The sequence below is a fragment of the Ochotona princeps genome, chromosome 16, assembly GCF_030435755.1.
Source record: "Ochotona princeps isolate mOchPri1 chromosome 16, mOchPri1.hap1, whole genome shotgun sequence".
Classification (NCBI taxonomy): Eukaryota; Metazoa; Chordata; class Mammalia; order Lagomorpha; family Ochotonidae; genus Ochotona; species Ochotona princeps.
The window spans coordinates 2,257,968-2,273,169 of record NC_080847.1 but is presented as its reverse complement, the minus strand read 5'-3'; the positions used below and the strand labels follow the sequence as shown (position 1 = coordinate 2,273,169).

Below are 15,202 nucleotides of genomic sequence, written 5' to 3'. Positions count from 1 at the left end.
TGCCCACCCGGGATGCAGTGGTGGCCAGCCTCTGTCGGGGTTGCTGTTGTCGGGGGTCTCCTCGTATGTTGAGATCACAGAATCGGTGGCAGTGGCCGCTGAGGTGTGGGGAGCCACATGCTTTCCCCAGGAGCGCCCCAGATTCTGAGTGTCCCTGTGGTCCGCACCCACGTCACCTGCCCAGGTAGGCCTAGCACCGCGCATGTATCCTGGGATGAGGCTCTAGGCCTGCAGTTTTTCTTGAAGACACGGCCTGAAGCTGAAGGCCCCTGCCTCTATCTGCCTGGCTGAGCCCTAGGGTCTCTCATGGACTGGCCTCAGGGAGAGGCCCGTGCTCAGCCTCCTCTGGACTCCAACCCCTTCTTTCCCTCACCGTCTTTCTGTGCCCTGCTTTCTCTAGCCAACAGACACCCTGGTGCCCTGCTCTGTCCTAAGGTCTAAGGTGGCAATGTTGTGTGACATCGCCATGTGGTAGTCAAGGCAACTGTTGTTAAGTGAAAGTGCCATTCCCAATAAGAAATGAAACAAAATCAGGAAATGGCTGACATTGGTGGGAATGGCTGGCCCGTGGGCTGGGTTGTAGCCTCTTCCTGGCCTTCCCATTACACCCCCAGGCCGCTGCCTGCTGAGCTGTGTGTGTACTCATCCTGGAACACACACCCTTGCAGTATGAGGGACTCTTGTCCAGGCTGTCACAGCCACTAGAACACCAGGACCTGCCAGGCACTACCCTTGCTCTGGAGTGGGTTCTGGAATCTTATAGAAGGTTCCTCAGAGTGGGCTGGGAGGGAGGTGTTTTAACCCGAACTCACTCATGACATTAATTTCCACGTTTCTGTCCCAGCCCAAGTCATCCAGTGTGACACCAAGATGAAGGACAAATGCCAGGGATCCACCTGCAACAGGTGAGCTCTGGGCTGGGCCTACCCTCCTTGGAGTACCTGCCGTGGGTCAGAGGTCTCATCCTGATCTGTTGTCAGGTCACTGAGCCACGCTGGGCAGAGACTCCTGAGAAAATGGCACCTGCTGCTTGTAGCCCATTAGGTGTGCCTGGTCATGTGTCATGGTTCCACTGGACCCCCACCACCAACTCAGAGCTCAGCACATGGATTGAGCTGTTTCTGTAGGGCTTCTGGGCCTACACACTGTGTGTGGCTGGGGCTGCCTTATGTGTGGGGAGCTTAAAGCCGCGGTACCTGGCACTGCAGGGTTAGACCAGGGTCTTCAGGCTCCTGGATCTGCAGAAATTCCAGGTACATAAGGGTTGTGGACAGGAGGCTTCCACGGGGCCGACAGGCCCAGGCAGAGGGAGATAGGGCAGGCAGCGAGGGCAGGTGCACTGGGGTTCACAGAACAGCTGTCGCTGCGCTGGTGACACGACCCTTACTCTTCTCCATGGCCTTGTCAGTGGTGCTGGACAAGTGCCAGGGCCCAGGTGACCTGGCAGAGCCTTGGCATTGGCAGGTCCTAGGTCTGCTGCAGGCTGGCAGTGGGGCTGCTTCAGAGCAAGGTACCCACATGTCCTGTGGCTGAGCACTTAGGTGCAGGGAGCCACAGAGAACAAGTCTGGCTGTGTTGGTGGCGCCGCTGGCTGCTCTTCCTGGCAGCTGCTGACAGGTGCAGTGGACACTAGCTGACCTTCAGGTTTGTGGTGAGAAACCATGCCTCCGCGAGAGGGGATCTCACAGTCCTCCTGGTTCTCATGCTCACAGGGGCTTGTTAGTGTGCTTGTTAGGCAAAGAAAGCGGAGGCTCCTGCCTTGCAGTTCAGAGTTTAGTGTCTGGTTTGCTGGGGGGACACCTCACACACACCTGGGCAGGGCTGAGGTCCTGCTGTAGCCCCTGCAGAGCCCCCTGAACAGCCAGCCAGAGGTCAGTCAATCACCGGAGTCAGGGGTGCAACGATCGGGGGGACCAGGGGAGCTGTGCCTGGTGCTCCGTGGTGGGGTGCTGCCTGTAGGTGCCTGGCATACAGGGTGTCATCCCCTACACTGAGGGTCTGGGGTTTCATAGCGCAGCTCAAGCATTGTCAGCCAATGGGCATGGACAGGCATGGGTAGGCAGGCACTCACCCCACAGTATGATGGGGAGGGGCCTCTGGACAGGAAGTGTAGGAGTACCCCACTGTCTGCCCCAGGGAAGCCCGTCCATGACCTACTGGCTGCTTTGCTGTTTGTGAATTTTCACTTAATGTGTTCTGCAGGCCTTGCTTTTCTGACTTTAACAAAGTGTAAGAAAAAAAAATACTAAATATCCAAGAATCTGATGGATCCCAGTAGCAATTGTAAAGACTTATTTAAGAGGCAGAGCGCCAGCTCCCACCTGCAGGCTCACTCCCCAGGTGCCCACAGCAGTCAGGGCAGGACCAGGCTGGCCCAGAGCTGAGCACGCCACCAGGTCACCACGTGACTGGCAGGGACCAGGCTCCCCGGGCCATCAGATCCACACTGGCAGGAAGTCAGAGTCAGCAGCGGAGTGGCTTTCCCTCCAAGCGCCTTCATCTTGTGTTTTCTGCTGTCAGCATGACTCCCAGCTGCTTCTGTTAGTGGCCGCATCCGGCTCAGAGACGGCACCCACAGGGCTGGCCATGCCTCTCCACTCTCCCGTGTTTCTAACCTTCCCACCGTCTGCATTGGTCTGGCCCTTTGGCCATGAGCTTGCATTGTGCCCCTGGGGGCAGAGGCTGTGGGTTTTTGAGGTTGAGGTTGAGGGTTGAGGCAATCCATTCTCTTCCATCGTCACTGGATTTTGCTGGATTTAAAGCCCATGCAGTTCGGTCTCCAGGAAGTGGCTGATCCTCTAAACTTGTCCCTTTGGAGGTCAGAGCTTCGAGGGGGTCGGGGTGCATCTGAAGCCACCTGTCCTTGCTCTGAGGTACCTGTGTTCTGTTGTGCCTTCAAGGCCAGGTTGTACATGAGGGTGGTGGCGGGGGCGGGGACTGCCATGTGTGTGAAGGCAGCCTGTGGCATGGACCGGGGAGGCACCATGGAGCCAGCGCTGGTGAGCGCCTCCGTGTTCACAGCCTGGAACCCACCCCAGGGCCTCTCTGACCACCGCTCCACCTCCTCTCCCAGGTACCACTGTCCAGCGGGCTGCCTGCATGACAAGGCCAAGGTCTTTGGGTCTCTGTTTTACGAAAGTGTAAGTGTGACCGGCGTTTCCTGGCATGGTTTGTGTGCCATCACGCTCTGCGTGTTCAAAGTAAGCAAGTCACGCTTGGCGTGGCCAGTGCCAATTCCCACGCAGACACATGGGATCACCCGCTGGTGCCCCCATGGTTGGGAGCTGGGACTGGGTGTCCACGTGCTCACCTGACACTCACTTCAGTAACACATATACTAAAATTGGAACGAATGCTCGCCTGACTGCATGGGGAGAAAGGGCTGTTTGTCACCTGCTTACTGCCTAAGTGCCTCTGATGAGGTGTCCCAGATAAGCAGCCCCAGGAACAAAGAGGTGGTTGTGGACCGGGTCGGGAGGCGTGGTGCGGTGGATGGGGCACGGAGCAGTGTGCTCAGCCTGGCGCTTGGGAGCTGAGGTCAGCATCTGGGCTCCTTGTGACAAAGCAGAGTTCAGAGTGTGGTGTGTGTGGCCTCCCCTCCCCCACAGTCCTCCAGCATCTGCCGGGCTGCCATCCACTACGGAGTCCTGGATGACAACGGGGGGCTGGTGGACATCACCAGGAACGGCAGGATGCCCTTCTTCGTGAAGTCACACAAGAACGGCATAGAGTCCGTCAGGTAAGTGGGCTGTGGGGTCCGTGGCCCTGGCATGCCCCGTCCTGGTGGAGGGGCTCGTGGGGAGACTGGAGCCACATTCGGGCGAAGGACAGAGGGAAAGCATATCCACCCAGAGCCCCTGGAAACCCTACACTGACACGGCTGCTGAGCGCACAGTGTGGCTGCTTGGCCCACAGCATGGGTGCTGGGCCCATGGCGTGGCTACTGGGCCCACGGTGTGGCTGCTGGGCCCACACTGAATCCCGACACATGCTTTGTTCCTAGCCTAAACAGCGAGGCGCTCACTGCCACCAGCAGCTGCCACTGCTTTTTATGCCCCACTGTGGTTTCAGACTTGCAGCTTTTTTTCATGCACCTGCTGGTTGAACATCCTTCCTCTGAACTGCTCCAACAGCCAGGCTTTCTTGAGAGTTCACGTTAACTCCTCAAAAGGCTTGGGACTGGGGATGTTGGGGCAGGAGATAGTCAGGTCTGTGCAGAAGCCCTAAGCCTGAAACTGATTGTCAGGTGATTGTCAGGTGCGGTTTGGGGTAGACTCATCCCTACCTCTCCGACTTCCTGGACAATGGTAGGAGGCGGAGGCGGGGCCTGGTCTCAGGGAGCTGAGGGCCCAAGGTCAGGGAGACATGGTTCCATGTCCTCCTGCTACGGCTGCCTGTCCTGTCTGGCCACGCCCAGGGCCAGGGTTGTCCGTGAGTTGTAAGATCACTTGGGCAGCAGGTGCTCTGACTGCTGTTGTGGCCTGAGGTCTTGGGGTGGGCTCAGGGAAACAAAACAGTATGGAGGGTCTTTGCTCTTTGTGGAGTTTGTGGTTGGGTGGCCAACATGGCTGTAGGGCAACTAAGTGTGCAGGCAGTCACCCTGAGAGCTAGGTCATTGGCAGGCTCCTGACCTAGAGCCTCGCCTCTTGGTCCCTGGCATGGCTGAGTTGGTATCTGAAGCAAGGGATCTTCACAGGTTAGGAGTTGGGGGCCTGTGAATAGCACCATGAGGCGCATTCCAGCTTTAGTCTTGCTAACTGGCGGTGGAGATGTAGTGTTTTCTTCCCTAATGAATGTTGACTGCCAACCAGGGCAGCACCTTTCTAGCACCCCATGACTCCCTGCTGTGATGGGGTTGGGGTGAGGAGTGGTTAGAACCCTGTCTAGGTAAGTTGGGCAGTGCCAGCGGCAGCTGTGCTGCAAGACCATCTCACTGTTTCGATAACCATGCTGATTTCCTTTGTGGTGTTTCAAGCTGGCCTTATGCATTTTAGAACTTTCAGGCTGGATTCTATTAGACCTACCAGAGGTGTCCCTGGTACCAAAAGGGTTAAGAAGCTCTGCTCTAGAATATTCTGAGAGCTTTGGGGGTTAGGGCGAGATGGAAGGAGCCAAGTAGGAAGTGTAAGAGTGGAGGCTGCTGGAAGGCAAGGCCAGGAGCAGGTGCGTCCCCAGTTGCCCTCAGCCGACGTTCACCTAAGCGTTTTCTCTTCTAGCAAATACAAGCCCTCCAGCTCATTCCTGGTGTCCAAAGTGAACGGTAAGCCGGCCAGTCTCCTGGGAACTGTAGTCACGGAGCAGCTCGTCTCTCTGGAGATTCTGTCTCATTGATTGACTATCACGCCTGCTCCATCATTGCTCTTGGCATCTCTGACTTTTCCAAGAGGTCCCTGTGCATGTCGTTGCTTGATCTTGTTTCCTAAGCCACCATGTGGCTGGGGCAGGAGCACAGGCCTGGCACTGCTGCCTGGGTCTCCTGGCTGGCGGGGCTGTGGGGTGTCCCTGGGAAAGGCTTTTGCCCTCTGCCGGTAGTGTTCAGAAGGGTTCAGCAGAGAAGAGAAGTGGGTAGATGAGTGAGGAACGCCCTGGACAAGAGGAGAGGAGGGAGAGGATGTGGAGCAGATTTGGGGCGCAGCTTTTAAACCTCCCAAGGCACGGCCATGTGGCAGGAGGGGCATACGTGGCTGGGTGAGTAGGCAGGGCTGAGTGAGCGCCTGTCTGCAGTGACCACAGGCAAGCTTGGGTGTGGGCTGCTGCCCTGCTCCTCCCTGGCGCCTCGCCTGCTGACCACCCTTTTGCTGTCCTGGCCACACCTGCCTGCAGCAAGGGTCTGGGGTGAGTGACTTCATGTAAAAATGAGGAGCAGCCCTTCCTTGGCAGAGCACGGAACAACGCCTGGGCGTTGCAGCCAGCGTTAACACCAGCGTTATCCTGTTAAGAGGGGAAGCAGCCGCACATGGTTGGGTGGGAATCCCGACGACGGCCACAGAAGGCAGCTGCGTGGGGCTTGGAGACACGCATCGAGACGCCTCCTAACCTTCTGAGTTCTCAGCCCAGTCACTTTTTTTTTTTAAGATTTGTTTATTTTGAAAAGTCAGAATTGGAGAGAGAGAGAGAGTTCTTCCATTTGCTGGAAGATGGGCCTGGTCACAACCAAGAACCAGGAGCTCCATCTGGATCCCACGTGGGCACAGGAGCCCAGGCTCTGGGCCGCCCTCCGCTGCTTTCCCAGGCGCATTAGTGGAGAGCTGGGTGGGAAGTGCAGCCGCAGGCACATGACCCAGTGCCTGTGTGGATGCCTGCATCTCAGGTGGTTCCTTTACCCCCTGCACCACGGCAGTGGCACCCACGCACCACTGATCTCCCCAGCACTCCCTTGGGGTGCTGAGCCGCCTCGTTGTGGACATGCGAAGTCCAGTTTGTCCCGTCTGCTTGGTTAAGATGGCCAACCCAGGCCTGGCCCAGACAGGAGCTGGTATGCACATGTGCCTACAGGTGGCCAGCATGGAACCCTGTTAGCCAATGACCTTGGGGAAGAGACACTGACTCTTGGCAGGGGTGAGGCCACATGGTTAGAAGCAGGAGCCCCAGGCTGGGGTCGGGGGCAGGAAGCTGGGCCTCCCCTGCACCCTGTGAGAGCTTGGGGAACACAGCAGTCTTCATCCACAGATACATATAGGTCTGTGTCTCACCTCAGCTGGCCCTTATCTGGCCTAGCAGTCCATTGCACAGACTGGGCACCTGAGGCCTGGGCTTACAGGGGCTTACAGGGGCAAATGACCCTTGTCCCCTTGTTCCCATTTCCAGTGCAAGACCTGGACTGTTATACCACCGTGGCTCAACTCTGCCCATTTCAGAAGCCCATGACTCATTGCCCGAGGTAAGTTGGGGGTCAGAGGGAGGCTGGGCAGAGCTGGGGGGGTGCCATCTCTCATGGGTACGGAGGTATCCCTACAGGGCATCACTGACATTGGGTTTTCCTCCACTGGGGCTGAGAGAAGCACTTGCCAGGCTGGATGGCACCTACAAGTCTGAGGCTACACACTGTGCTTGGGTACCTGGACCCCTTCCTGAGATAGCTGCTGCTCAGTTTCTGTGTCACAGCTGCTCAGTATAGTCACCTGGCGGTGGAGTTGTCCAGAGCAGCCCCAGTGGGTGGGTCCTGTGGGCCTCGGGCCATGTAACTGTCCCAGAGGTCGCCTGGACTCCGCAGACAAACGCTTTGGTTTGGGTCAGTACCCTTAAGCTGTTGCCCGTCTCTGGGTCAGTGGAGCAGCTCCAGCAGGCAGGTGTCCTGCCACCCTTCTCAGTGGGCCTACTGTCTCTCGTGCTTGGCCTGTGATCCTTCTGTGAGCACTGCAGAGGCAGCTGTTTTCCGAATGGGTTTTATCGATGTGTGCGGGAGGAGCAGCCCAGGGCATGTCTCCATGAGGAGTGGCCCGTGGGTGCCGTGGAGAGACCCAACATTATCCCCAGCCCAGAGGGGGACCCGGAGGTTTGTGCTGCTTCTGCAACCTCCCAGCCTCACCCCTGCCCGCCGCATGTGTCCTTCCTATCCCAGTAGGAGGACGAGCCCCTGGCCACCCACGTGTGCAGGGTGCTTGGTGTGGAGTTTTGGGTCCAAGGCTGTGCTGCAGGGCACTTGTCTACAGACACAGACCCCGGGGAGGACTACACCTCATGGTGTGAAACAGCGGATGTCCCCAGAAGACCTGTTGGTCCCCCTAGAAAGGACCACAGGACACCCTCGCTCTATCAGTTGCCAGAGGAGTCCCTTCAGATGAAAATAGTGACCCTGGGAGCAGGGCAGGTGGTTCCCTGGGCCCAGCCTGTGGCAGAGCTGCCCCTGCATGTGAGGTAATGAACATAGCAGGGGCCCCTAGCAGCCCAGGCTGATGCACTGGGTGGGGTGGGAGACACTGCTCCTTGCAGCCTGGTGCCTGGGCATCACATGTCAGGGAGACCGTAAGTGGGGACTCCCAAGGTCTGGACAAGGAAAAGCCTCCGGAGGGCTTCTTCTGGGTGTTCCATCCTCTGGGCCATCCTCTGGAGCTGGATTGGAAGTGGAGCAGCTGGGACTCAAACCAGTGCCCTAATGGGATGCCAACTTTGCAGGCTGCAGGTCTAAATGCTGTGCCCCAAGCTCAGGCTGTTTCCTCCTGTGACTCTCAGACCAGCTAGGCTTTTCCATTGCCAGCCAGAGGTTTTCTCCTCAGCCCTGGGCCATGACGGGCAGCACGGCAGTGACCAGCCCTTCCCGCCCCAGCTCTCGGCAGTCCCCTCTCTGGACCCCGTACCCTGTGCTCAGCCACACACAGGAATGGCACCACGCACAGGCTTGTTCATCCCGACTGTACACCCACATACAGGCTGCCAACACCCTCCATGGAGGCCTCGCACCCCACTTTCTTCCTGGCCTTGTCTTTAGCATGTGTGGTCACTGGGTTTGCATGTAGGCCCTGTCTGAGCATAGCAAGTGATCCCAGAGCCCTGCTGGTGGGGAAGTGGGCCGTGAGTGTCCACGCAGGGACCGAGGTCCCGGGCTCCCTGGGTGGAGGGCCTGCCTTGCAGGCTGCACCCACCATGCACTTGTCATGTCTTCCAGGGTGCGATGCCCAGCACGCTGTGGAGAGGAGTCGTCCTCCTGGGCACCCGTGATTGGGACCAACGTCTACACAGATGTGAGTATGCGACCTCCCTGTGACTGCTTCCGTAGCCCCCTCAACTACACATTTTCCAAGAGCCTTCGGCATTTCCCAGAAGACAGTGACCTAAAAACCAGGCCAAAAAAGAACACCCCGAGTGGAGGGAACCGAGTGGCCTGTTCAGCCCTCAGGAACTGGTACCATGGTCTGTGTGTGGCCAGAACCAGAGGCTTCTCTGCACTGCTGCTCACTGGCTCCAGGCTGCCCCTGCCTGCAACTGTTGTTCTGGCTTCCCCATGCCAGGGACCACAGCACCCACTACACGGGCTGTGAACATGGGGCCAGGGGGCCTTCCGTAGCCTGCTGGGCTTTGCCAGGATTGGATGGTCAGATGCAGTGGCCGTGTCTCTTTCTGACCGTGCAGTCACTCAGCTAGCAGCCTCGGGAGGAGATAGATCATCCCTCGCTGGCTGCTTGGCACTAGCACTCTTCTGCTCCTGGAGTCTCTTCCTGCCGCCCCAGCCGAGCCCCGGGTTTTGTGCGTGCTGTGTCCCCAACCTCGTCCAGGGTGTGGGCAGGTGGACCCACACACGCAGATGTGGTCCTGGCCCTCAGCAGGAGTGGGAAGCCGCTTCTGATCCAGCTGCTTTTTGACTCACCCTCTCGCGATATCATTCCCCAAGAGTCTATGGCAAACAGACCAGCTGGCTTGCAGTACAGGGCTCTGGCTGCCCACCACCTGCTCTGTCTTGCTGGTACGCCCAAGGCCTGCAGCCAGAGAGCTATGTGGACAAAACCCATGTCATGATGGTGTTCTCGGAGAGTGGGGGCTGAGCTTTTGGGGTCACCATGCTTGCCAGGGGCTTTACGACAGCTGCTGGCGCTGTGTTTGCTATAGCAGGCAGTGGGCCAGGGAGGGAGAGGAAGAAGGAGTTCCCTCCACTCAGGGTGTCCTTTTCTGGCCTGGTTTTTAGGTCACTCTGTCTTCTGGGAAATGCCGATGGCTCTTGGAAAATGTGTAGTTGAGAGATTTATTTTGGGAGTGCTGTGTCCAGACTTCCAAGGGCACGGCCGTGCCGCTGTTGCCAGGGAAGTATGTTCCTTGGCAGGCCCCTCCCTGGCTTTGCATCAGGGTGGGATCTGAGAGCAAGGCCTGGGGCAGGAGACCCCAGCTGAAGCTTCTGCCAAGGCAATTACCAGCTGCAAGATATCGAGGGGAATCTTCCTTCTCCAAGCCCCATCTTTCCACCTGTCCCCCGCCTCTCTCGTGCTGGGACAGGCTCCTGCATCTGTGCATGGATCACAAGCCCCTCCAGACTGCTCCAAACCCCGCTGCAGTGTTTCTGACCCAGTGGAGCTGGGGTATAGCCGGGGCACCTGCGTGTAAGGACTCAGGTGCTGGGGCCACTGTTGACCTAGGCCTTGGGTGAGGGCCTTGTCCTTGCTGGCAGTGGGTAGGGGTGCTTGCCCAGCTAAGCCCTGAGCCCCACTCTTTCCCTTCACACCTTCAGCCCTCCTTTCTTTGCCCCTCAGAGAGCCCTGTGTGGAAGGCTGGCTGCGGCCCAAGCCTTGGCTCTGCTCTTTCCTCCCCGCCATGTGAGCAGCAGGCACGCACAGCATGTGGGGTGTTGGGCTGACCCCCACAGAGATGGCTATCCTAGGCTTTGGGGTGACTCTTCCATCTGTCTCGGAGTGAGGAGCAGGCGGCAAGGGGTGCAGCTTTCGCGTTGGGGGAATTGGTCCCGGGCAGCGGGCAGCCAGGTCACAGAATCCTGAGGCTTCACCCCGCCACTCCCTCCTCCTGCCTGCGGCCTTGGTTAGACTTCCCTTCCCACCTCTGGAGCCACATGGGGTTTCCTCGTGGCTCTGCCTCGCCTCCTTCTGGGAGGAGGCTCCAGTGTGGTCAGTAGGGGCTGCAGGTGGCTTACTTGCAGCTGCAGGTCCCTTGCAGAGGGCTGGGGTGGGGACAGGACCGTGCCCAGCCATGCCCTCTGGACAGGGAGCCCATCAGCTCCTGCCCCCGCCCCCGGGCCCACTCGGCACGCCCACGCTGACCGCGGCTGTCGTCTGTCTTCAGAACTCGAGCATCTGTAGGACAGCCGTGCACGCTGGAGTCATCCAGGACGAGGTCGGGGGCCCTGTGGACGTGATGCCTGTCGATGCCAAGAAGAGCTACGTGGGCTCACTCAGGAACGGCATTCAGTCGGAAAGGTAAAGGCAGTTCCTCGGACTCCCGGTGCGGGGTGAGCTGCTTGGACCCCTCGGGAGGGGCTGTGAGCCCAGCAGGGGGCCTGGAGGGCGCGACCCCAAGCTCTGAACCTCAGTGTTTTAATCTGTGAAATGGGATAAGAGTCACTGCCCCACAGGAGCAGTGGGATGTGGAGATGGGGTTGATACTCCTGCCACCAGGGCCTGGGGGAGATCTTGTGGGGTTGTATCGAGGAGTGTGCTGCTCCTGCCTCATTGGGGTTTTGGTTGTGTTCTGCCCATGGGCCAAGCTTCCTGGAGGTGTCCTTGCACCATGCAGCTGTTTCCTCAAGCTCATGGAAGAGGGATTTCTGCATGAAATTTCCAAGGCTTTGCATAAGCCTTCCTAGAACATTCCTCAGAAAGGGACCCAATCTAATTAGGGATGCTCATCTATTTTCTCCCACTCGTGTACACTGCAGTTGTCACAGACAGCAAGGGACCCGCGTCTCAGTCTTGTGTTTCCTCCTGAGAGCATTGTAGCTTCGCAGGAGGCACTGGGCCCCCTGTCAGGGGGCAGGGGTGATCCGCACTCCCCCTGGGGCAGGTCAGGGTCTGCGGGCACCGGAGTTGGGTGGCTTGGACAGCCTGGGTCCTCTCAGCTGTGCAGCTGTTTTCTGACCCCGAGGTGGGGCTAGCATCTCCCGCAGCCCTGGCCCTCAGCTGTGCCTTCCCATGGCTGCCTGTCTACCGACGCCATGTCCCTGATGGACCCCGGCCAGCTGGCCAGGGGCCGCCTGCAGGGCCACTGAACTTCCTGGCTTCCTCCATGGCCTTGGCCACAATGCGGACCAGGGATCCCACCCACCCGGCAGCCCACACAGCTCCTGCCCTCGCTCTCACCACGTGCGGCCTCCTGGAGGAACCTGATGATGGGAGCTCCGTGCGTTTAGAGAGTGGGAGGAAGAGCAGCTGGTGACGTGGGACCCCCTGGCTGTGGAACAGCCCCAGGACACCTGCTGCCCGTGGCTGGACTCTGCCTGGCAGCCTCCTGAGGGCTGGCGTCTGGGGCCGGTGGGGGAAGGCAGTCCACAGCCGCTGCTCTCCTGTTGCTTCCCTGGGGTGCAGGTCCTCAACCCTGAAGTTACTGCTTCTGGGTACGTGTGTTTGGGGGTTTCAGTGCCCTCACAGCGCCTCCCCGACATGACCCTCCTGAGCCTCGGGGCCGTGAAGTGACATCACCAAGTCCACCTGTAGTTCAGTTCCCTCCTCTGACACAGGGGCCAGTGGGACGCTCAGGTGATCCCATATGTGACGACTCTCAGGATGGCTTGTTGGGGGACATATGTGTGTGGTGGGGGACTGGATAACCTGTGTGGCTGTGACATGGCTCCAGAACTCTGATCCAACCCCCTCCCAGCTACTGTGGTTTTTCCCATGCAGGCGTAGGCCTCGGGCATAAGCAGCCACATTCCTCTAGCTTGTGCCTGGTGACTTTCCAGGCACAGGACACAGTGGGGCTGGAGCTTGGGCTCCCTCCTGAGGCAGTAGTCACCCCCCAGCACAAGGGCCTGCTTTGTTGTGGGGTGCTGCGCGGGGTGCTCGGTGAGTGGTTGCTTAGTGGGATTGGATGACAGCCCAAGTGGCTCCCCCATCCCCCTTGCTGTGGGGGGAGGGCGTGAGAGTGAGAACCCCCAGCCTGTCTGTGGGCTCTCCAGCCCCAGGGTGATTCCAGGGGCATACAGGGTCCCAAGACCTTCCCACCACATGCAGAGACCAGGGGCAGGGGCTCCCAGTCCTTAAGGCGGGAAGGACCCCAGGGTCTGAGCTGTCCAGTGACCAGCAGGGCGGCCAGGTCACACGGCCCTGGCAGCAGTCTGCCTCCTCCTGGGGCTGGTGCTGCGGTCAGCTGCCTCCCAGCTCTTGGCTTCTCTTCACAGCCCCACTCTGGGAGTGCTCCCATCTGATGCGCACTGCCAGAGTTCAACCCCAGGGTAGCCAAAAGCTGGAGGCTGCTGTGGGGGAGGATGACAAACAGCCAGGAATTCCACATGGCCAGAGCTGTGTGTGTGCCCATGCGGCTGGTGGCCAGTGCTGTCCACTGGGTCCCAGAGCCTCCAGTCTGGGTCTCTGTAGCCTGGATCAGAGACCCTAACCATGCGGGAAATGGCGCTGACAAATCATGGGCTGTGACTCAAGTCCACTCCCTGTAAGCAAAGCACCGAAGCTCCAGATGCCATGCCCGACCTTGTGTTGGCTAAGAACCTGGGACCCTGAATGGGGTCCGTTGGTGTCACCTTCATTTGGCAGCTGTCAGCTTTATAAGTGCATCTGTTGGTCCGTGCCACTCCTCAGAGCTTGTCCCTGTCCCCGGGATAGCTTAGTATCATGTGACAGGGCACCAGCACAGAAGCAGCTCCACCCAGACAGAGCGGGCACACATGCTAAGGCCCCTCATCAGGAGGGAGTGCTGGTGCAGTCCCTCCCCGCGTTTGCAGGGTGGACTGTCTGTGTGAGAAGCGGGCTGTCGCTGCTGCAGGTGCAGGGGACGCCCCAGGAGAGGAGAATCCCACACAGGCAGGCTTCCTCCCCCCTGCCACGCAAAGCCATGCCTCGGTGTTCTCACCGCCCCCCACTAGCTGGGAGAGCTTTCCCAGCCTCGCGTTGGTGTTGGGTGAGCACTGCTGTCTGCGAGCCTGCTCTGCAGCCCCTGGAAGGTGGACTTGGCTGATGTGAGTAAGACGTGCATTTTGTGTGCAGAGAAGAAAGGCATGGGTGGGCAGCAGGCTCTGTGGTTGCAGGACGAGGAAGCAGGTGCAGGTGGGCCTTGACGGGCCGGGCTGTCCTTCTCACCTGCCCATGGTGGCTGCTGCTGGGCCAATCCTGGGTCTGGGAAATTGGACCCGTCTTGGAGTCCGGTGGCATGTGTGAGTCCATTTGGTTTGGGGCTGGGCCTGGTGTGTGTGGGAGCCTCATCTCCCACCAGGCCCTTGTCCAGTTGTCGCAGGAAGCTGAGATCAAGGGACTTAGCTCAGGTGATTGTGGGCATTGTCACCAGGTCTGCTGGAAGTGCTGGAGGGACAGGTTTGCACAGTGGCGACAGGGGCTGGAGGTGGGGTGGGGTTATCTCGGGTCCTGGGACATGCACCAGTTGAGGGCCAGGCAGGCAGCAGAGCTAGACATGTTGTTCAGAAAAATGAATCCCTGTCACAATCTAGGGCATGCTGGGCATCGGAGCCCAGGGCTGAACACCTCTCCCAGACCTTCCCGTTCCACTTGGCCAGGCTGCACCACCACTGGCCGCTTCGCCTGAGTCACAGCAGAGCGTGGATAACCCACCCAGAGCGGGCTGGGACTGGGAACAGCAGCCATCAGGGGGCAGACAGACAAGGAGGCCTGAGGGTGCATGTGTGGGTGACCAGTAGCCCAAGGACCAGCTCAGGGAGCCTGAGGGAATGAGACAGGGAACTCATGGTATGGCTGCTCTTCTGGGAAGCCGGTGCCTGCACCCCCCCAGTTGCAGAATCTATACTGCAGCTGTCAGGACAGAGTCCCAGAATCTCACACTGCCGGCGCATTTTCAGCTGGTGGCAGACAGCAGCGAACCTGACAGTGACGCCCTGTTGGAGCATTGGCCCTGCGGCAGGTGCAGGGCCAGCCTAGTGCTCTGGCAGTCAGGTGGCGCCACGTGATGCTGTGCCGAGCTGTGCTTCCGACCCCTCCACCACAGAGCCCTCAGTAATGTGCACTCTCCCTTCTTTTTCAGCCTGAGCGCACCCCGGGACGGGAAGGCCTTCCGGATATTTGCGGTCAGGCAGTGATCACCCAGCGCCTGGCACGGAGGGCCGTCCTCAGGGGGGCTTTGGGGTTTTGCTTGTCGTTTCCATTTTGTGAATGCATTGGGTGGGTGGTGGGCAGAAATACGAATGGCCAGGAAGTTGCCTGCCTTGGCGTCTGATGTCACAGCGAGGGTGCCTCCCAGGGGTCTTCTTTGGCTGCCCTGACAGCTCTCCAAGGGGTGGCTACCCCAGGTGCTCCCTGCCGCTGGACAGAGGGACAGGACGACACAGCCCCAAGGGATGACAGAGGGACAGGAGGAAGTGGAAGGCCAGTTTTTCAGGCCTGGAACAGAAAGCAGTTATTTAAAAATAAAAAATTGCAGTCCGTCCCTGCCGATGGAGACAACCAACCGGGCCCAATGTTTGCTGGTCAGACAGACGGCCCAGGGCTGTGAGCAGGCCAGCTCCACGTACAGCAGGGCTGGTCCAGCTGGGCTCTGGCTGCAACTCTGCGTCTCCATCTCCATCAGCCCCAGCCCCGAGGCCTGGCCGCTCCCTGCTGAGACCTTTGGTCCCTTCAAGGACCAAGGA

The 15,202-nt window shown here is 59.2% G+C and overlaps 1 protein-coding gene across 1 annotated transcript in view; it reads left to right on the top strand.

Annotated features, from left to right (window-relative positions):
• The window catches only part of CRISPLD2 (cysteine rich secretory protein LCCL domain containing 2), a 34,474-nt gene extending 19,660 nt beyond the window's left edge, over positions 1–14,814 (top strand). Inside the window, exons 8-15 of the mRNA XM_004584063.2 lie at positions 845–905; positions 3,074–3,140; positions 3,609–3,739; positions 5,217–5,260; positions 6,808–6,880; positions 8,606–8,681; positions 10,723–10,856; positions 14,599–14,814. Coding sequence (XP_004584120.2) covers positions 845–905; positions 3,074–3,140; positions 3,609–3,739; positions 5,217–5,260; positions 6,808–6,880; positions 8,606–8,681; positions 10,723–10,856; positions 14,599–14,653 — 641 coding nt within the window. The 3' untranslated portion in view covers positions 14,654–14,814. The remainder of the gene's footprint in view (positions 1–844; positions 906–3,073; positions 3,141–3,608; positions 3,740–5,216; positions 5,261–6,807; positions 6,881–8,605; positions 8,682–10,722; positions 10,857–14,598) is intronic.
• The last annotated feature ends 388 nt before the right edge of the window (positions 14,815–15,202 follow it).